Here is a 22330-nt window from a genome sequence, read left to right on the forward strand (position 1 = left end):
AGAATACAGTAACAGTGTCTTTATTTCAAGCCCAGGATGTCTGGAAGCAAGCATAAAAGCAGCGGTGATGTAGCTTGTACTACTGTATTTTTCAAGGTACTGTACTATAATATTAGAAACTTCTACTTTTTTTGTTTTTTATGTATTTGTGTGAAAAGTATTACAGTACAGTACTATATAGACAATTGTGTTAGTTGGGTACCTAGGCTAACTTTGTTGGACTTAACGAACAAATTGGACTTACAAACGTGCTCTCAGAATGGAACTCATTTGTATGTAGGGGACTTACTGTACTGTGATTTTTAAATACAATTATAAAATATCAGAGTATAACCATGTTTTTATTAAAATATATATTGTAAATATGCGTGTATGTGTGTGCATTGAAATATCCTGGAAGATTATATACCAAAATGTTATCAGTGGTCATTTCTGAGTCGTAATTTTTTTTTACTTGTTGCTAAATTTTCCAGTTTATATAGTAAATACGGCTGTCTATTTTTTTAAATAGTAAACAATTCCATCATGAACTACTTAAATAATTTTCAAAAGCATGATTTTAATATCTTCAAAGTTGTATATAGATTTGCTCAGGCTATTGTTGGATATATAGATTCTAGCCATTTTTAAAAATCAGATAATTTTTTTTTACACTTTTTAAGCCAACTTTTCTATCTACAGCTTTTTAAAGGCACTTTTTGAAAATGTTGCTAAAGGGCCTGGGCTCTTTTTAGACTTCATCTAAATTGACCTCTAGGCAAAATTCAAAATATGAGGGAAACAAATAAGGTGCTATGATTAGAGGAACATATGTTCGATAAGGCAGTCAGGAAAGGCCTCCATGAGAAGGTGACATTCAAGCTGAAATCTGAAGGAAAGGAGTCATCCACAGAGGATTGGAGAGGTGGAGGGACACAGAGCTCTGTAAGTAGAACAGCAAGAACAAAAATCCTCATTGAGACCTTGACATGTTTGTTTAAAAACAAAAGTCCTAGGCCAGTGGCTGGAACGTGGGCAGGCAAAGTGGTAAAGAGAAGCATATATGAAACCAGGCTGGAGAGTAGGCCGGATTTAGAAGACACCTTACCGGCTCCGGCACGAGTTTATATTTTATTTGAAGAGCCATTAAAAGCTCTTTAAGAATCTTTCATAAGAGATTAAAATTATTTTTTTAAATTACACTGACTATTGTATAGAAAAATCTTGGGAGACCAGTTTAGGAGGCTACTGTAGCAGTTCATGTATGAAATTTGGATTACAGAAAACTGTCATTTCCTTAGCATACAGAGTTCTTTTAAGACAACAAATAAAATATTTACTTAACATGAACAGGAAGTTCACAGACTAATAAATGTCACGACATAAACTCACCTGTAATTTAAGGCATAGCAAACAGATAAAATTATATTTTTCACCTGTCAGCAAAGTTTCACGTTGAATCTGAAATTTCTATTTTCTGATCAATTTCCATTTTCTACATATTGTTCTCTGTGATATTGAGAGTATTAGTGATGCAGAATTTCTTAATACTTAAAAAAATACTTTTCTTAAAATTAATTTCTTAAAAAATTTTTTAAAATATCAGATAATTTGTTTACCCTTTTACTACCTTTTCTTTCTCCCAGCCTTTAAAGGCAGACTTTTTGAAAGTGTTACCTCTTTCTTCCAAGTCATTCACACCCAATCTGCAAGGTTTGCTGCCTCTTGTGCTTTGAAATTTCTTCCATCTCTTCAGAAGGATTTAACAAAGTTTCCTGTCCTGAGACACATTGTATAATATTCAATAGAAAGTTCTTCGGGGTCATTTTCTCAGTAACAAAACTTGACCCAGCCTTAACTCTATGTGGGTATCTTATTTTAAGTCCCCTGAAGCACCAGTTGTTGCTTTCTAAGAATATATAAAATTCTGATTGTTCTTGCAACAACTAATATTTACATCACTAGTACTGAATGTACCTGTTGCTCCATCTCCTTATCCTTCTGCATTTATAGTGACTTGTTTTAATGTTGAAGTGTAATAATCTTTTGGGAAACTTGCAAAAACTTTTATTGAAGCATAATACATAGAGAAACGTGTACAGCTTAATGAATTTCTCTAAATAGAATACACCTATTTAGTCGGCCCCTAGGTCGAGAGAACCAAATGAGTACTTCAGTGATGCTACTAGAATCTTACACTCAACTCCATTCATCCCCTCCTATCAAGCGTTACTGTCATGCTTCTTTAGCTTCATGTATATTTTAAACTCCAGCTGATATTATAATTGTTGTGTTGACAATATTCATTTATATTTCTTGCGGAGTCATCTTTTTAACAGCCGTTTAAAATGTGAAAACCATTCTTAGCTTACAGGCCCTGATATAGCCCATGGGCCTTAGTTTCCCAATACTTGAGTTATATTTACCCCTTGTGTTCTTTACTGCCTTCTGCACTGCCAGGTTTCCATCTAGGACCAGTTCATACTGCCTGAAGAACTCATCTTTAATGTTTCTTTTAGCACAGGCATGCTACACAAGTTCCCTCCGTTTTTGTTTATCTGAAACATCTTTATTTCTGCTTTATCTCTAAAGGACTTTTAGCTTGGTATAGAAATCTAGATTGGTCAAATTTTTTTTTCCTTGTCAGCACTTTAAAGGTGTTGTTTCATTATCTTCTGACTTCCATCGTTTCATTTGAGATGGAAACTTTCAGTCTTCCTGTTGCTGCTGTGAAAGTAGTCTCTCCCCTACTCTGTACCAGCTTCTGATAACCAGGCTTTATCTTTTGTTACAATGTGCATAGTTGTGGTGATGTCCCTCTTTAGCCTGCTTGGAACTTGCTGAGCTTTCTGAACCTGAGGGCTGATATCTTGCATCTCTTTGCAAGGTTCTTCACTAACCCCTCAAGTATTTCTTCTGTCATCCTCTTCTTAAAAGACTAACTACACACATTAGAACTTTTGAGTTTGTCCTAAATGTCTATGTCTTACACTCATCTTTTTTCCCTTCTCCCTTCTGTTTTAGTATGGATAATTAGATAATCATGACAACAGAGTAATAAAAATATTATAACTGTTTCAGAGCTATCATGGTTTCCTTCCTATGTTTCACACAAACTTTTCACCACTTGAATATGCAAACCTAAGACAATTGTGTGTCTGTAATACAAACTCCTTATAAGTTTATTATAAGTTTATTATATTATAAACTCCTAGATCAAAATGTTCAAATTGGATGTTTACCCCTTCACATGTATTGAGATGGTCACACTATGTATCGCCATTATCTCTTTGTCAAACAAATTGGAACTGAAATAATGTATTATACAAGTAATTTAAAGTACATCATATGCTTTATTCCCACTGTTTGCTTTTATACCTTAATGTGTCTGGCTGGCTATTGCTACTGAATTTCATCTTGAAAAACAGGAAGTTTTTCTTTTGGTCCTCTGCTGCCTCTGAAAAGTGCCACAGCTTATAAATGTTAAATACAGAAAGATATAACACACACTTGTGTGCTAAAATTGACTGAAAGCAACTATGAACCTTGCCAGCACTGACTTGCTATGACAAAGAAAGCATACTGTATAAATGAAAGTATCCACAAACTATTCACTTTGTTTTTTCAGTGGCAACAGTGTTTTGACATATCTTTTACTGTATAGCCTAGGAATTAACTGCATTTTAATTTAATGTATTTAAATACATATCTGTATTTTAGTTAAATTAAAAATAATAGTATAGTTCTTATTTTGTGAAATATTTTACCACAAATGAACAAGAGGACTTTTTGGGTGAGTTACATAGTTCAGAATGATGTTGCATGAAATAAATTTTAGGGGAAATTTCTTATTTTTGATAAAAATGATTCAAGCAACATATTTGGTGAGCTACCTTCAAAGGCATTCCCTTTCCTGAGTGCCCCTCACTCACCTGATCATAGGCCTCTTCCCACTTTTTTCTCCATCATTCTTCACTCTCCCTTGCTCCATTAAGGAGGTCGGTCACATTTGGTTTAGAAATAAAAGTCCTGCTTACTAGGAGAAAATAGATAATTCAAAATATTATGGTTTTCCTAGACCCTAGGGAAGAGAAGCTATTACAAGAAGAACCAAAGCAGAAGAATTCATGCCATTTCCTACTTGGGCCAATTTTAAAACATTCCCTCAAGAACATGGAGTACAAATTCAGCCAGGCAACTTACAGCCCACCCCCTGATACTTCCTATGGAGAAGGCAGATACCTAAATTCAGATTCTGAATTTGGAGGATTGGTAAACTCCTTAGGCCAGAGTCCCATAGTTCTCCATCATTACATTCCTATATAAAAAACTGGGGGCAGGGTCTAATCAGCCCCATTCCTCCTGGGAGAAGTCTATGGCCACACCTCTGAATGTTACACACGTCTGAGATGACAAATACATTCTTGTTCACCAAAGACTGCCACAGAGTGTGAGGGAAATAATACTGGCCACCACTATAGGAAAGAGGGGATTTATACAGTGGAGTTGTTCTGATAGTTTGAGGCTTTGAATGGTTCTAGAAAAGTAAATATTAGGCAACAGCTGTGTGTTGTGTTGTTACATTGAATGGAAAAGAAATATGCCAGCCTCTCACTTTGTGAAAGAACAATTATATACGCGTGAAAAATATGCTTAAATGAGGCACTCATTCAAGTTCTAAATTACATATTTCATGTACTAAACGCAAGAGAAGTTCTTGAAAGGAGGCAATCAGATGCTTTAAAGGTAAGATAACCTTTACAATGGGAAAATAAAGGATGGGCAGGTGTACGTGGAGATGAAAACAATCTGACTTATTTGGACAAATATGTGCTTACAGAAGAATTGTTCTTACTGAAAATGGAACAAAAGAGGAAAACAACCTTGACATTTTCCTGTGATGTACCTTATTTACATTTATTTCAGACTAAGACATCTAGTCAGATTCAAGGGTAAACATGAGTTATCATAACCTCAAGTCCAAACTCTGTCTCAAAATTAAAACCATAATATATCTAAAGATGTTTCTATGTCTGTTTTTAAAAAAGCATGCTACTCATTGTCGATGGCAATATTGTGATAGTTGCATATTCAGAATCACACATGCTGTAGGAAAAAAATTCAGCCAATACATTAATTTACTATGAATCAAAAGATTTATTCATAGCTTTTCTGAATTTGCTTTGAAACAAAAAAACAAAACCTGAACAAACATCCCCCTGTAAAAAATCCTCCCACACCGATTCTCTCCAGTATAACTTCTTAGAACTCTTATGACTTTGCCACGCTCATTACAATGGTAGTTTTTCCCCAGGATAATTCTGTAGGTTTGAAATACTGCAGAAAGTCACCCTATGTTAAGTTCATTTATAGGGTTGCTTTTATTCCTTAGAAGAGTATTTAAAAATTTAATAAATATTGCATGGTACATGAAGGCATTCCCAAATCACTGTTTGTATGACTTTCCTTCATTATGAATTTTCTGATGTCCAGGAAAAAGTACACCCTTACCCATGCGTTCTGTCCTGTCCTGAGCTGACAGATGCAGAATGAGACCTAATCTCTAAAAGGTTTCTCACATTTATTGGACATGTATCCTTTCCTGGTAGGAATTTACAAATGTAGACTAAGGGAATCCTACCAGATGAAGAGTCTTCTCAGTATTGTTTGATTTCATCTTCTGGTATTACAAAAAGAATGAGCAGCTATTAATGGCTTTCCCATACATTCCTTGGGTTTTTCTCCAGAATACTGAATAAAGCAGAGACAACATTTCATCACAATAAACACATTCACATAAGGCTTCTTTCCAAGAGTTCTCTGAAGTCAAAGTAAGGCATTAGCTGCTTTTTTTGTTTTTTGTTTTAATCCATACATTCTTAGGTCTTCTCTACAGTGTGAATTCCCTGGTGTTCAGCAAGGAATGAGTGGTAGTTAAATGAATTTTCATATTCATAGGGGTTCTCTAGAGTGTGTGTTCTCTGATGTTTAGCAAGGTTTGAGCTCCAGCTGAAGGATTTATTGCATACCTTACATACATAGGGCTTCTCCCCAGTATGAGTTATTTGATGTAGAATGAGAGAAAAGCTCCGACTAAAGGTTTTGTCACATTCAGTACATGCATAGGGCTTTTCTCCAGTATGAATTTTCATATGTTGTGCAAGGGATGCATGCCACGTGAAAACTTTACCACATTCATCACATTCATAGAGCTTTTCTCCAGCATGAATTCTCTGATGTTTAATAAGGAATGAGTGGCAACGGAAGGCTTTACTGCATTCGTTACATTCATAGGGGGTTTTGGAGGTATGGACACTCTGATGCCGGGTAAGGTGTGAAGAACGGCGAAATGCCTTCCCACACTCAATGCATTCATAAGGTTTCTCTCCAGTGTGTGTAATCTGATGGCGAATGAGTTCAGAGCCACTGCTAAAGGCCTTCCCACATCTCCTACATACATATTGTTTCTTTCCTATGTGAATTCTCTGATGTCGAGTGAGGTTTGAGGCACGGCTAAAGGCCTTTCCACATTCAGTACATTCATAGGGTTTCTCCCCAGTATGTGTTCTCTGATGTTCAATGAGGAATGAGAGGTAACTGAATGTTTTATTACAGTCTTTACACTCATGGGGTTTCTTTCCCGTATGTATCATCTGATGTTTTACGAGGTTTGAGATCTGGCTAAAGGTTTTCCCACATTCCTTACATACGTATGGCTTCTCTCCAGTGTGAGTTCTCTGATGTAACACAAGGGAAAAGCGCCGACTGAAAGTTTTTCCACATTCATGGCATCCATAGGGTCTCTCCACAGTACTAACATTCATATGTTGAGACAGGGCTTCTTGATGGGAAACTGTCACTTGCCTGATATATCCCTGATTTCCCTGCAGCATCTCAGTATCACCCTCACATTTCCAGCCTTCTTTAAAACTGGAATACTGAAGGCCTTGGCTTAGAAATCTTTCAAATGAAAGATTTGAAGATCTTATCAAATACTGGGATGAATCATCTTCGTATATGACATTTTTTGGAGAAAACTCTTTGATCTCACCATTTGACTCTGAAGCTGAAAAAACAAAGCAAATGTTTCTTATTTTCTGTGTTGAATAAAATAAAAGCCGCTGCTCCATTTTTTAATGAGAATTACATTGAAAAAAAAATCTTTGCATTGCTTTTACAGTTATCATATATGACTCTGAAATCTGAGCAGTAGATCCAGAAATTCAGAAGACATCAAACAGAGGAGAGCTGTAGGTGAATAAGGAGATTAAAAATAAGTAACTGAAGGTGAGGGAAAAACAGAAATATCAGAAAGATAAGTAACTGTAAAGGATAGGTGGTTAATCTTCCTCACCTCCATGTAAACTTTATTTGCTGCCAGAATGACCTGAAAATGACAATTTCATAATGATGCTAATAGACTACAAGCGTTCCTCAGGTCCCACAAAGAAATGAGATTGTGTTCACTTAGTGCCTTTGGAACATCTTACAGTAACTTATTCTGAATGAATGAATAAAAAGTTTTCTCTGAATATCTTCTAGAATCCTCACTCTACCTCTACCTTCTAAACAGACATGTGAAGCTCAATTTACGGATAACAGTGTCTTTCCATCAGATGCTTTTGACAGATAAACACAGGATTTTCTCCAGGCTAAATTTTAGTAAAGGATTTTACCATTTTGGGAGAACAGAGTTTTATAATAATACAAAGGTTTAAAAAACATATACCTTTATTCTTAGGAAATATGTGGAGTTAAAGGCTATGATGTGTACAATTTATTCCCAAATGTTTCAGGAAAAAAAATCATATACCAAAAACAAAAAAACAAACAGGGCAAAATATTAGCCATGGGTGAATGTGAGTAAAGGGCATATGGGTATTTTTGCACTATTCTTCCAACTTTTCTGGAAGTTTAAAATTATTTCCAACTTGGTATATAGGGTCAACAAAATCCCAATCAAAATCCCAGCAAGTTATTTCACAGATCTCAACAAACTGATTCTAAAGTTTATACAAAACAGAAAATGACCTAGAATACCTAACACACCACTGAAGGAGAAGAACAGTCAGAGGACTGACACTGGACTTCAAGACTTCTGTAGCACTATAGTAATCAAGACAGTGCAGCACTGGTGAAAGACTAGACAAGTAGATCAGTGGAACAGAGTACAGAGCTCAGAACAGACCTGCATAATTATAGTCAACTCATCTTTGACAAAGGAGCAAGGACAACACGAGGGAGCAAATACAGTCTTCTCAACAAATGGTACTGGAACAACTGGACATCCACATGCGTAAAAGTGAATCTAGATACAGATTTACACTCTTAACAAAAATTAACTCAAAATGGATCACAGACAAAACTGTAAAACACAAAACTATAAAACTCCTAGAAGATAACAAAGGAGAGAACCTAGATGATGTTAGGGAGTGATGACTTTTTGGGTGTAACACCAAAGGCACAATCCATGCAAGAAATAACTGATAAGCTGGACTTCATTAAAATTAAAAACCTCTGCTCTGCAAAAGCCAATGTCAAGGGCTTCCCTGGTGGCGCAGTAGTTGAGAATCCGCCTGCCAATGCAGGGCACACGGGTTCAAGCCCTGGTCAGAGAAGATCCCACGTGCTGTGGAGCAACTAAGCCCGTGTGCCACAAATACTGAAGCCTGAGTGCCTGGAGCCCATGCTCCGCAACAGGAGAGGCCACCACAGCGAGAGGCCCACATACCGCAACAAAGAGTAGCCCCTGCTCGCCACAACTAGAGAAAGCCCACGCGCAGCAACAAAGACCGAACACAGCCAAAAATAAAGTTAATTAATTAATTAAGTTTTTTTTAAAAAGCCAATGTCAAGAAAATAAGAAGACAGGATGAGAAGACTGAGAGAAAATAGTTGCAAAAGACACATCTGACAAGAGTTATTACCCAAAATATACAAAGAACTGTTAAAACTCAACAATAAGAAAATGAACAATTCAATTTAAAAACAGGCAAAAGACATGAACAGAAACCTCACCAAAGAAGATATACAGATCCAAGTAAGAATATGAAAAGATATTCAACATCATGTCATTAGGGAACTGTAAATTAAAATGAGACACCACTTCACACCTATCAAAATGGCCACAATCCAATTCACCGCAACAACACATGCTGGTGAGGATGTGGAGCAACAGGAGCTCTCATCATTGCTGGTGGGGATGCAGAATGGTGCAGCCACTCTGGAAAACAGTGTGTCAGTTTCTTATAAAACTGAACATCCTCTTACCATACAATTCAGCAATCACATTCCTTGATATTTACCCAAGTGAATTAAAACTTACATCCACACAAAAACCTGAACGTGGAAGTTTATAGCAGCTTTATTCATAACTGCCAAAACTTAGAAGCAACAAGATGTCCTTCAGTAGGAGAATGGAAAAGTAAACTGTGGTACATCCAGACCATGGGCTATTACTCAGCACTAAAAAAAAAAATGAGTTATCAAGCCATGAAAAGATATAAAGGAATGAGCCTCAAATGCATAATATGAAGTGAAAGCAGCCAATCTGAAAAAGGTAAATACCCTATGAATTCAACTATATGACATTCTGGAAAAGGAAAAACTATGGAAACAGTAAACAGATCAGTGGTTACCAGGGGTTAGTGGGGAGAGGGGGATGCATAGGCAGAGCACAGAGCATTTTTAGGGCAGTAAAGCTATCCTGTGTCATACTAACATATGGATACATGTCACTGCACATCTGTACGACACTAAGAATGAAACTTAAGGTCAACTGTGGACTTTGGGTGATAATGATGTGTCAAGGCAGGTTCATCAATTGTGAAAAATGTACCACTGTGGTGTGGGATGTTGACAGTGGGGAAGACTGGGCAGGGGGATATATAGGAACTCTCTGTACTTTCCATTCAATTTTGCTGTGAACCCAAAACTGCTTGAAAGAAAATAAAGTTCATTAATTTAAAAAAATCATTACAGTATTTGCAGTGAAGGTTTAGAGTATTTTAATTGCTATAGTAAAGACTGAGAGATATAAATATACAAATTCACTAGTATCCCTATAGAAAAACAATATAACTTCTTAGAAAAGAAACTAAAGAAAGTTGCTGAAGAATAAGTTCAACAACAGGTGTACAGGGATTTTACAAAAAAAATTCAAAATCTTAAGAAGCTGTGCAGATAACTCCTAAATCCTTCTTTAGCTCAGCATCAGCATCACCTGGGAGCTTGTTAAAATGTAAATTCTTGAGTTCCACCCCAAACCTAATGACTTAGAATTTCTGGAGTGGGGCCTGGGAATATGTATTTTAAAATGATCCAAAGGACTAAACTTTGAGCAGCACTGTGATATCTCTCTTAAGCACCAGAATATGATACTCAGTTGCTTACTGAATTTATATACTCGACTATCCCAGAGACCCAAACTCAGTAAGTCACAAATTGATATAATCTTTCCCTCCCCTTCAAACTTGCTCATCCTTCCTTTTTTTTTTTTTTTAAGGAGATAATAATACCAGCAAAAAGAGTGGTGTCAACCACAATTCCTCAATCTTCTTAATGCCTTTTATCTAGTCAATCACCAGGTCTTTCTGAGTCCACTTCCTTACTTTGTAACCGTCTGTATACCTTCTTCCATTCCCTGGACACCTCCCTGGTTCAGGTGATGATTACATCAAGCCTAGGTTATGGCAACAACTCTTAAATGGCTGTGCTGTTTCCTAGTCTCGCTTCCAATAAATCTGTTTTCCAAACTGCAGCTAGAATGACCTTACTAAAATGCTCGCCTGCCTGCCTAAAGTCTTTTGATGACTCCTTATTAGCCTACGGATGAACTCTAAGTTCATTAATAGGACCTATAAAACACCTGCATGATCTGACCAGTGCTTTCCCTAACCATCCTTAATTCCCACCATTTTCCTCCTTACACTTTATACTTTGGCTCAATCTAGACTGAACCTCATACTCTCATTTTATTAGTATGATCTTTATACATGCTGTAACTTTGGAGTTTTGTTTCAGTTATAAAATATGAATGGCTCCAGTCCTGTAAAGATGGAGTAAGTACACTCCAACCTGGCTCTCCCACTGAATACAAGTGAAAACCATGAACAGAATGCATAAAGCAGCTAGCTGAGAACTCTAAAAAGTAAACGGGGAACTTCCCTGGTGGCACAGTGGTTAAGAATCCATCTGCCAATGCAGGGGACACGAGTTTGAGCCCTGGTCCAGGAAGATCCCACATGCCACAGAGCAACTAAGCCCGTGCGCCACAACTACTGAGCCCGTGCACTGCAACTACTGAAGCCAGTGCACTCTAGAGCCCATGTGCCACAACTACTGAGCCCGGGTGCCAAAACTACTGAGCCTGCGTGCCTAGAGCCCGTGCTCCGCAACAAGAGAAGCCACTGCAATGAGAAGCCCGCGCACCGCATTGAAGAGTAGCCCCCACTCGCCACAACTAGAGAAAGCCCGTGCGCAGCAGTGAAGACCCAATGCAGCCAAAAATAAATAAATAAATTTTTAAAATTTAAAAAATCTATTTAAAAAAAAAAGTAAATGGTAGCAAGCTGCTTGCAGAAGGAAGCCAGAACACAAAGTAACACTGAACTGGTGGTGAGTTTCTTGGGTTTTTTTCCCCCCCTCCAGTCTCTCTAGACCTAAACTCAAATGCAGCCTGAGAGCAAGAACTGGGCAGCAGGTGTGAGGAGAAAGAGCTCCATGAGAAGCCTCTATTTCTGGTCTTAGGAATGGGAAAGGGGAGTCCATACTGGTCAGAGAAATCTTATTGTTTGTTCATTTCCCATTCTCTTCTGCCCAAACCCAAAGCATGGTGCAGCAGCTGTGGCCATACAGGCAATTAAACCTCTAAGGCAGGGTAACCTTCCTCCCTCAGCAGAAAGATCAATGGTTCCAAGAGCAGAGAGGTAATACCCCCCTTTTTTTCTTTTTCTCTCCATCCCCTCGCTGCATGGCTGCAGAGGCAGACAAACTTGCAGGAAGTGCAGAGGGGAACCTACAGGCCTGCCTTTCTATCCAGAAGACCTGAAAGAGGGGGCCCTGGGAGCCAAAAAGGAAAGGGGACATGGTGAAAAAGGGAGCGCAAGCAGGTGATCCCATAAAGTTGTGTATGAAATTCTGGGCTCCTCCCTGAGCTGTGCATGCATGGATCTGACCCTAAATAGCACACCTAAAGCTGTGAGAACTGAAACAAAGGGGGACCCACTGCCTAAGGAGAACCCAGTGCCCAACACCACTAGGAGGTGTATATGGGGATAAATAAAAGAGACCTGTGAAGGCTTTGAAAACTGGACTGTCATTGGAACCACATGCACAGAAGTCAGGTTAGAACTGTGGCTTCAACTTACACATATCGACAGGCTGCTTAAATAAAGTTAACATCTCAACAGGATTTAAATAAGACCCAAAGTCTTCCTATTTAAAAAAAAAAAAAGTTTACAAGTCAAAGTTATAGGACATACAGAGAAACAGGAATTTCATCATCCCACAGGGAAAAGACAATCCAATTATAAAACACGTTTATGGAGTATTTATATATGGACAGTGCATTAAAACGAAATTAAGCAAAACTTATTTTGATGTGAAAATATTTCAATGATGTAGAAAATATCCCTATACTTTATACATGATAGTGAAGTACTGTGTAGTGAAATATCAAGATATCTATTAAATTACATTATTCAGCAAAAAAAGGGATGAGGTGAGGCAAATACAGTAAAATGTTATCCATTATTAAACCCATAACTAAGACTGTATAGATTTATGCAAAGATAGAAAAATAGAAAAACAAAAAATAGAGAACCCAGAAACATACACAAAAACTGACACTTAACTTATGACAAACCAGTGAAGGAAAGGACAGACATGTCAATAAACGGTGGCTTGAGAACTGGATTTCCATGCAGAAGAGACCAAAACTGACCACTAAGTCACATGACACACAAAAATAAATCCAAAGTGGACCATGGATCTAAATGTGAATGCAAAGTGACTTTTTAAAAAGAAAATCTAGGAAAATGTCATCATGACCTCATGGTAGGGAAAGATTTCTTAAACACATCAAAAAAAAAAAAAAATACTGGGACTTCCCCGGTGGTCCAGTGGTTAAGACTCCGCACTTCCACTGCAGTGGGCAAGGGTCTGATCCCTGATCAGGGAACCAAGATACTGCATGCCACATGGCATGGCGCAGCCGAAAAAAAAGAATACTAATCGTAAAGGAAAAGACTGACAAATCTGACTATACTAGAATTAAGAATCTCTGTTCATTAAAAGAGGTTTTAAGGGGAAAAGTAAGCCACATGTAAGAGAAGATATTAGTAGTGAATATAATTACAATGATTTGTATCCAAAATATACAACTCCTACAAAACAAGAAAAAGATGGAGAATCCAATAGAGCAAAAACCTTCAAGAAGCACTTCATAAATGAGGGTATCTAAATACTCAATAAACATATGAAAAGGTGCTCAACCTCATTAGCAATTGGAGAAATGCGCGTTTAAACCAGAATAAGCTACCACTGCACACTCTCCTGCTGGGTGAAGAGCATGATGCCTGGCAGTACAGGGCATTTGGTAAACATGGGGAGCAAGAGGAACCCGCTTACTGTGTCTGTGGGAGTGTAAGTCAGTAAAAGCACTTTGGAAAACATTCTGGCATCATCTAATGTGTAAAAGAAATACATTATTCTCTGACTCAGCAATTCCAGTCCTAGATATAAACCACAGGAACCCTGTGCCAGGAGGTACCAGGACCCAAGGATAAGAGCAACATTGCTTGCAACAGCCCTAAACTGCAAACAACCCAAGAAGCCATCGACAACAGAATGGATACAAACTACTAGACGAGTATGCAACATGCATGAATATTAAAAATAATTTTGAGGGAAGCAAATTACAATATAATATATACATTATTGTCCCCTCTATATAAAGTTCATAAACATACAAACCTAAACTAGTGATTAGAGACACCAACAGTTGATAAAGCTATAAAGAAAACCAAGGCAGTTACTACCATTAAAGATTACCTTTGCGGGGGCGAGGTGGTGGGGGGTGACTGGGACGCGCACCCGAAGAGCTCTGAGGGACCTGGCAGAGCTGTGTGGACTAACCTGAGTGGTGGTCACGTGGATGCCTTATCATAACTTAAGCTGCACATTTATGTTTTATGCATTGTCTGTGAGTTATTTCCCTTTTCAAAAAAGGTACTGGAAGAAACACACAAAAATTCTAAGAGCTGTATTAAGTGGAATTAGAGGCAATTTTTCCATGTTTCCCCTTTACCTCACTTCCCTTGTACATAGTTTTATGGGTTTTATTACTTTCAAAACATTTAGAAAAGAACATTTTTCTTCAACTCATCCTTTCACGAGGAAGTCTCTGGGCACTTGTCCCACCTCGTGACTTCAGCTCACACAGGGCTCTTTCCACGTCCTTCCTCCTGAAGGTCTCGCTCTCACAGCCAGAGCTTGGTTTTCAAGGCATCCTCTGTTCCCTCACTAGTCCTTCCATTAGCTGCTTCTCCATAAACGTAAGTATTCCCCTGTTATCTCGAGAGGACCACTCCCTAAAGGCCAGTATACTTCCATTAGAGGTTTGCTTCAGAATCAACTATAGAACTTATGGAAATTGTCATGAACACATATAATTTAGGCTCCAAAGATCTTCTATGTCAGAATCTTCAAGGGCGGTGCATGGCCGTATTTATTTTTAAAGAGCTTCACCAGCAATTTTATTTCAACCTAAGGTGAAGAAGGCTTTCAGAGCCCTTCTCAATCAACCTCATTGCTTCTGTTTTTTTTCTTAATATAAGATTCCCACATCTACATCCCTATCTGGAATTTTTTTCTAAGATCTATTCTGATTGTTTGTTGCATCTCTTCACTTGGAAGTACCATCCTCTACTCACACCATGCATATCTCAAACTAATTCACCACGTTTTGTTTAAAACTGACCCTTTTCCTGTCTTTTATATTTCTATTACTACTATCCCTATCCAAATTACCCAGGTCTATAACACCAACTGGAAATTCCTTTCTTCTCATCGTTGAACTGCCAACTTGAGGGCCTCTAACAAAGTTATTTACAGACACAATTTATCTCACTATGCCATGCCTTCTACTCTCTGAGGCATACCACCTAAGAGAAAGTCTTAACAAGATTAAAACTTCAATAAATATCATTAAAATAAAATGATCCAGTGGTAAAGAATCCGCCTTACAATGCAGGGGACGTGAGGTTCGATCACTGGTCAGGGAACTAAGATCCCACATGCCGCGGGGCAACTAAGCCTGCACGCCACAGCTACTGAGCTCACGTGCCTCAACTAGAGCCCACCTGCCGCAAACTACAGAGCCCACGCGCTCTGGAACCCACGCACCACAATGAAGAGCCCATGCACTGCAACGAAAGATCCCACATGCCTCAACGAAGATCCCGCATGCCGAAACTAAGACCCGACACAGCCGAAAATAAATAAATAAAATAATAAATAAATCTTTTTTTTAATTGTTAAAATAACATATGACTGAAGGAATAAGCCCATCAATTAACCAAAGTGTAATGAATCACTCTTTCAAGAGGGTTAGAACAGCAGTATAAAGAAAAATATATATACCTTTTAACTTAGACAATGGAAACATATAAGTCAATTTTTAAAAAGAAAGGGAAGAGAAACCAAAGAGAAATAAAATTCAGAGCCCAGACAGAGCTAATAATGAAAAGAAGGGACACATCTATCTGTGAGAAAGTGAGGAAAGGATGAGAACTGAAGGCAGACAGGTAAGTGGGTGTGAGTGGTCCCCTTGCTGTGGGCAAGACTTTACAGTCCCTGCATCTCTGGTACCTTTAAAGGAAAACTTTCTATCCAGCATCTAACAAAGTACTGCTTTCTCATTGACTGGGTGGGTTGTTATTTTAAAAAACTTCCCCACCAGCTTCTAACTCACCTGAAAACAGACCTCTGCTCGCATCTTTCCCCAGCCACGGCTCTTTCCCTTGCTCCAGTAAGGAAACCACATGTGGCTTAGAAATGTTAAGACCTGCTTGCGGAAATGAAATAAATTCACGATTAGTCCCTGAATCCTTACAAAAGAGGGGCCGTTATTAGAAATGCCAGATGTAAGTATGAAAGATTACTAAAGATTAGGTAAAGTTCTAATCCCCCTCTTAAAAGCTAATAAAGGACTTCCCTGGCTGTCCAGTGGTTAAGACTCTGCACTTCCACTGCAGGGGGCTCAGGTTCGATCCCCTGGTCAGGGAAGTTCCCATGCCATGCAGTGCAGCCAAAAAAAAAGAAAAGCTAATAAAAAAAAAAAAAACTTACCTCCCTTGGGAATGTTCAGCCAGGTAATCAAGATTCGCAACAGCCGTCCTAAAGGTCAAATTCTGACTGAGGGGAGATGAGAAGAAATACCTACCCAGTGAGACCAGGTGGCCATAGTTCTCCAACATTACATGTCTGTACAAATCTCTTTGAGCAGGCTGGAGCCATTCCCACTCCTCCCGCGAGAAGTCTACGGCCACGTCTCTGAATGTCACTGACCCCTGAAATGACACACAGACATCTGCACAACCAGCACCCATGCTCCCAAAGGCCCTGATCAAGGAGTGAAATGAGTCCCACTGTGGATGGTGGACAGTGTATACAAGTAGCGCAATGACAGTTTTCAGGATTCTGAGTAATTATTAAGAGTATAAGTAAGAGACTAGCTGTTTTGTTTTACTGTATAATTGGAGAAAAGACGAAAAAATATACATGCTTTGTCCTGAAATAGTTTACAATTTTGTGGAAGATAAAGGACTATACATGTGAACAACATGGATTTCTGGCTTTGGTTGCAAAAAGTCTTAAGATCTCACCACGCTTTATGAATAATGAAGACAATCCCTTTATGTCTAATAGGGAGAGTATATTTTCCTTAATACCAGCCTAATTTAATATGCTCTGGCAAGAATTTCTTCGTAGGCACAACTGGCTGTAGCAGCAGCTCCCGATTAAGGGGTACACATTCAAGTTTACCACAGCTAACCCCGTTTCTGAAGAAATAGCTGTGATACTTGGCAATGTCGCCAAACAAGACGATGAAGGCTACAGTACAAGGGCCTCCCAGGATGGAACCTGCAGTTTCTTCCCTCGGTGTCAGGAGGAGTAATAAGCCCCTGCTTTGCAGCCTGGTTTTGCAGCACTTGAGTGACCCACATAGCTGTTAGGCATGAACAAGGATTTTTAGAAGTCCCAAACTAGTAACAGCCCCAGAGGTATGACAGAGTTATTTTTTACAGTTTAAAAGAAAATTTTAAGTGCCTATAATCTGTTATAGATTATTGACTAATAAAGGAAGCTGTTTCCTAATGTAAACAGTGGGCTCTGCAGAACGAAAGGAAACTGGACTCCCAGCAAAAGTTGGAGAGCCTCTGGCTTTGGAGACAAGTATGACAGGAAGTAGGACAGAGAAGTGACACTAAAACCAGATGGACTAATTTGGAAGGGCTGGCCTTCTTATCCCCCACCTCTGTGAAGCACAACTGCCAGCCACGCATTTAGCCTCCACCAAAACAACAATAATCAGTGTTCCCTGCTAGAGAAACTTCACGTCTTGCCTAAAAAATGAGCTCGGTGAGTTAGGAGATTTTGTTTTGCTCTCCGCTGATCCCCAGGACCTAGGAAGCGCCGTGCAGGAGAATCACGTGGAGGGACTGTTAGGGTGCAGACTGGTAACCCGCACACGCACAGGTTCGGGTTCACAAGGCTGGGGTGGGGCTCGCGAATACCCAAGTCCAGCAAGTTACCAGGTGATGCCGACAGAGCTGATCCAGGATCACGCACTGACACAACTGATGCAGGCGTGAAAGGAGACGCCCAACGGAAGCAAGGGTCAGCGAATGAACGGCACCGGGGGCGAGGGGCAGAGAGTGAAGCCCTCCTCGTTCCAATTCCGGGGGAAAAGGAGGCGCAGGACAGCCCGCTCTAAGACCCGGCCGCCCGGTCAGCGCCCGCCCCGCGCCCGGCCCCGCCAGCCCTCCCACGTCCTCTTAGGCGCCAGAAGGGCGGCAGGGGGAGGAAAGGCTGTGTCCCTGGTCCGGAAAACACAGCCGCGCTGAGGAAGAAAGGAAACACCAGCTCACCTGAGACATGGCTCACGGCAGGGCCCGCGGAGAACCGAGCGTGGAAGGCGGAGCTGGCGGGGAGAGCGACGAGCTGACGCGCGGGCCGGCGCCCGGGCTCCGCATCCACCGCCCTCGTCACGAGGGTCAGGGACGCCCGCGACAGCTCCCTCCCCGCCGCGGCGGGGGCTCCGAGCCTGGGCCCGACCCACGCCCCCAGCGCCGCCGCCTTTAACGGAGCCGCAGCTGAGGCGTCTCCTCCGCGCTGCTGGCCGGGCAACCAAGGCTTCCCGAGCTCGGGGCAGGGCCACCGCCCCCGGCCCCCCGGCCCCCCGGGCCCCGGCGAGGACAGGCTCGGGCAGGGCGGGCCCTTCCCCTACCTCGGCCCGCGCAAGCAAGGCTTTCGGCTCTGCGACGGGGACCCCCGCGCCAGCGTCCCGCAAACTGCGCCTTCCGGAGCCTCAGAGACCGACCGCGACCAGGCCGCGGGCCTCAGACAGCTCTCCTTCCCAGGACCCACCGCGGCCTCAGCGCGTCGCGGGCAGAGTGCCCGCCCCACCCCCCTACAACTCCCAGGACGCCCCGCGCCCGTGACAGGGAGAACAGGGTGTGTGTGTGGGGAGGGGGGGGGGGGTGTCTCAGACAACTACACTTCCCAGGGTCCACCGCGGCCTCAGCCTGAGGCCTAGCCCTCCACGCTCGGACTACAACTCCCAGAACCGACTGCGGCCCCAGCCGTTCCGTCTAGGACCTCCATCCCTGACCACGGCAGTAGCAGGACCCGCAGCCCCGAGGGGTCACTGCTCTCAGAGCCTGGAGCCCAGCCATGACGCGTGATCAGAGGAGGCAGCCGGGCTCCCCTTGCAGCCCTGCCGTGGGAGCCCGCGATTCCTAGGGGCTTCTTTCTCCCTGCGCTGGTGGCTTGGTCCCGAGCACGGGGGAGGTCTGGGGACTAAGCACCTACAGAGCTCCAAGCCCAGGGGATGGGAGGCCGGGTGCAAGCTTTGTATTGAAATGGAAGGGTTAGGAGAGAGACTGGGCCCGCTGAATCATGGAACATTGTTCTAAGTGGAGCCAACAGTTTATGAGTTTATGAAAAAAAGATTAGAGACAACAAAGGAAAATGGTGTGTTATCAAAGAAAACTTGGGTCCACTCACCTGCCCGCAGTAAAGCCGATCTACTGACAATGGGCTGTGATGAAGGTAAGTGCACTGTTTATTGCAGGCGCCAAGAAGGAGTCCAGGGAACTAGTGCTTAAAAGGCCTGAACTCCCCGAAGGCTTTCAGGGAAAGGTTTTTAAAGACGGGGTGAGGGAGGGGGGTTGTGGGGTGTGTGACCAGCTCGTGGACCTTCTTCTGATTGGTTGGTGGTGAGGTCATCAGGAGTCAACATCATTAACCTTCTGGTTCCAGCTGGTCTGGGGTCTACATACTTGTGGGCAGCAGACAGTTTACTTCTCCCACCTGGTAGGGCTTTCAGAGCTGCAAAATAGCTCAAAGGACACGGCTCAGAATAGTATCTACAGCCCTTGAGGAGGAACTAAAGTTCCTTGACTTTGTTTAATGGCTAAACTATTATTATTTTGTCTTGCTTGACTATTTTCCTTTCTTTCTGCATTTTCTCACTTCTCTGATTAAATTTGTTCTTTGGAACTTGGGGAAGGCCTAGGAGGCTAAAGTTCTTCTACAAATAAGAGGCAGGTGAAGAATGAGGTGGGGGGAGAGTCTGTCCTGGGAAGGCCCCATGGGGTCCTGCTTGATTACAGTCCACTATAAAAACTGGAAGAGAAAAAGGAAGAAAAATTCACTGGCCTGGTAAAAAGAGGTCAAAGGAGAGGTGGCTTGAAAAGAGAAGAGACTGAAAAAGTAAGCATCCTGTGAAGGAATGTTCATGCTGTGAAGTGACAAGACAATGAAGAGTTTTAAAGAGGCTGTGACGTCTCATGTGCAGTGTGGTGCAGAGTGGTAAGGGTGAACCAACAGGAAGAAGGACTTGAGCCAGGAAGGCCACTGAAGGCAGCGCTTCTGTATCCTGGAGCCCGGGAGCTGGGGCTAAGGAAGACTGATTCAGGAAACAATTTAAAAGAATAATGTAAAGGACCTGGTAATGAATTGGATACATGGAGGAACTAGGTTTCTTGCTTGGGTGAAATGCTTCCAGAAGTACATTCTTTAAAACCGCTTCTACCACTGTTATCCACTCTCATGATTTCAACTTCCACTTATACAACTTGCCCAGATATTTTGGTTAATCATCGTATTTCACTAAGACGATAAAACACAGGAAAAGACAAATTTAGGATAGAAGAAATGGATTCATTTGGGACATGTTGTGATCAGCGTGTCCGTGTTTAATCTTTACTAATCTTGTCCAAACTATTATTTCTCACCTGAAATCTTGCTATAACTTCACATCAATTTCCTCCAAATCTTTTCTTTATACAGAAGTCAGCCTCATGTTTATAAAAGCAATTCCAAATATATTCCTCTGCTTAATTTGATGGCTTTTGATTGCTCTGAAGTAAAGGCAAGAGTCCTTAACATGGTCCTCAATACTCTGTATGATCTTACCCCTGTGTTTTCAAGCTCTTCTTATGGTATTTCCCTCCTCTCTGACTGTGCTAACCTTCTTTCCCTATATACCATACATCGCAGGACCTTTGAGCATGTTAATTTTCTCTAACCCTGAGAAGGTTATCTATCCCTTCATACAAGGACGTAATTAGTACATTTCAGCTTATCCTTCATATTTCAGCTCAAGCAACTCTTACTCAGAGAAGTGTTCTCTGATCCCAGTGTGATCTCCGAGTAAGGTTCCTTTGATTGTAAACTCTCCTTGAATTCTATACTTATTCTCTTTATCATTTACAATAATTTGCAATTGTATTTGTAATTATGTGTATTTATGATTATTTGTTAGTAATTATCTTCCTCACTAGCCTATAAGCACTATGAGATGCACCCATAACTAGCACATTGCTTGCCACAGAGGGCTCAATGAACGACAAATGGACAGCATCAAAATTTAATATTGTCGCATGGTGAGTGAAAATATCTTGCTTTAATGTACTTTTTGCGAGACTAAACAACTCTGTTTATTGACTAGGTCTTATTTATCTTGTGTGAAATACCTGTTCATGCCCTTTGTCTATTTTTCCATTAGGATCCCTGTGTTTTTATTATTGATTTGTAGGAGTTCTTAGTGTGGTGGGATTTTATAACTTTCATATGTATGTTTCAGATACAGCATATTCTCAAAAGTCATTACTTGTATTTTCCCTTTGGGGGTGTGTGTGTGTGTGTGTGTGTGTGTGTGTGTGTGTACATGCTGTACTTTGAAATTTTTATGCAGTCAAATCTATCAGTCTTTTCCCTTCTGACTTTTGAATTTCTCTCATTTAGAAAGGGTAGCCACATACCAAATTTTAAAATACACCCTATACTCTTCTAATACTAAATCCCCTTATATCTGGGTCTCTTTCCTCTGTTTTGTCCCACTGATCTGTTCTTCTATTCCTGTACATATCATATGGTTTTAATTACTATAGCTTTCTGGGAGGGCATGTACCCTCTTTTTCTCTTTTCTAATTTTTCTAGGTTAGTGTTATGAGTTTGCCTCTCTGGATAAATTTTAGAATCATCTTGCCTAATCCCCTATGCAAATTCACTAGAAATTCAGTTGTGACTATTCAATCTGAAGACAGAAACAATGCATTCCATATAAGGGGACAACTGAATGACGGTGGATTTCTCATCTGAAACCATAGTGGCCAGAAAGAGATGGCACAACATTTTTCAAGTGCTGAAAAAAAAAAAAAACTGTAAACCCCTAATTCTCTATCTAGCAAAAATGCTTTTCAGAAATGAAGGGAAAATAAAGACCTCCAGATGATGAAGACTTTCAGATGAAGGAAAGCTAGGAATTTGTCACCAGAAGGCCTAACTGTAAAAGACTGGCTAAAGAGGTTCTACAATTATAAAGGAACTGGTAATAAAAGAAAAAACAACAGTGGAAATAAGGGTAAACATAATGGACTGTCCTTCTCATGAGTTTTCAAAATCACATTTGACGGTTGAAACAAAAAATTATAATACCATCTGATGTGGAACTTAAGACAGTTATATTAATGCATGGGGAGGGTAAAGGGACTTAAATGGAGGTAAGGTTTCTGCACGTCAGTCAAAATGGTAAAATGTCAATACCCGTAGACTGTGTTAA

General features: G+C 40.6%; 1 protein-coding gene across 1 annotated transcript; it reads right to left on the reverse strand.

Annotated features, from left to right (window-relative positions):
- Positions 1-7094: 7094 nt before the first annotated feature.
- ZNF140 (zinc finger protein 140) lies at positions 7095-18238 on the reverse strand. Its single transcript, XM_079717035.1, has 4 exons — positions 18132-18238; positions 16424-16550; positions 15953-16045; positions 7095-7227 (listed from the first exon to the last, which is right to left on the reverse strand). The coding sequence occupies exons 1-4, from the start codon at positions 18138-18140 to the stop codon at positions 7163-7165; spliced, it is 294 nt and encodes a 97-aa protein (XP_079573161.1). The 5' UTR covers positions 18141-18238; the 3' UTR covers positions 7095-7162.
- Positions 18239-22330: the final 4092 nt, after the last annotated feature.

The sequence above is a fragment of the Hyperoodon ampullatus genome, assembly GCF_949752795.1.
Source record: "Hyperoodon ampullatus genome assembly, chromosome: 13".
In the NCBI taxonomy this organism is placed as follows: Eukaryota; Metazoa; Chordata; class Mammalia; order Artiodactyla; family Ziphiidae; genus Hyperoodon; species Hyperoodon ampullatus.

Bases quoted from the DNA above. Each gene is read 5' to 3' on its own strand.
- ZNF140 (XM_079717035.1), bottom strand. The intron at 16,046-16,423 runs GTAGGTATTTCT...TTCCGCAAGCAG, and splicing joins TGGCCACCTGGTCTCACTGG to GTCTTAACATTTCTAAGCCA. The intron at 7,228-15,952 runs GTGAGTTAGAAG...ATTCACCTACAG, and splicing joins GAGCAGAGGTCTGTTTTCAG to CTCTCCTCTGTTTGATGTCT.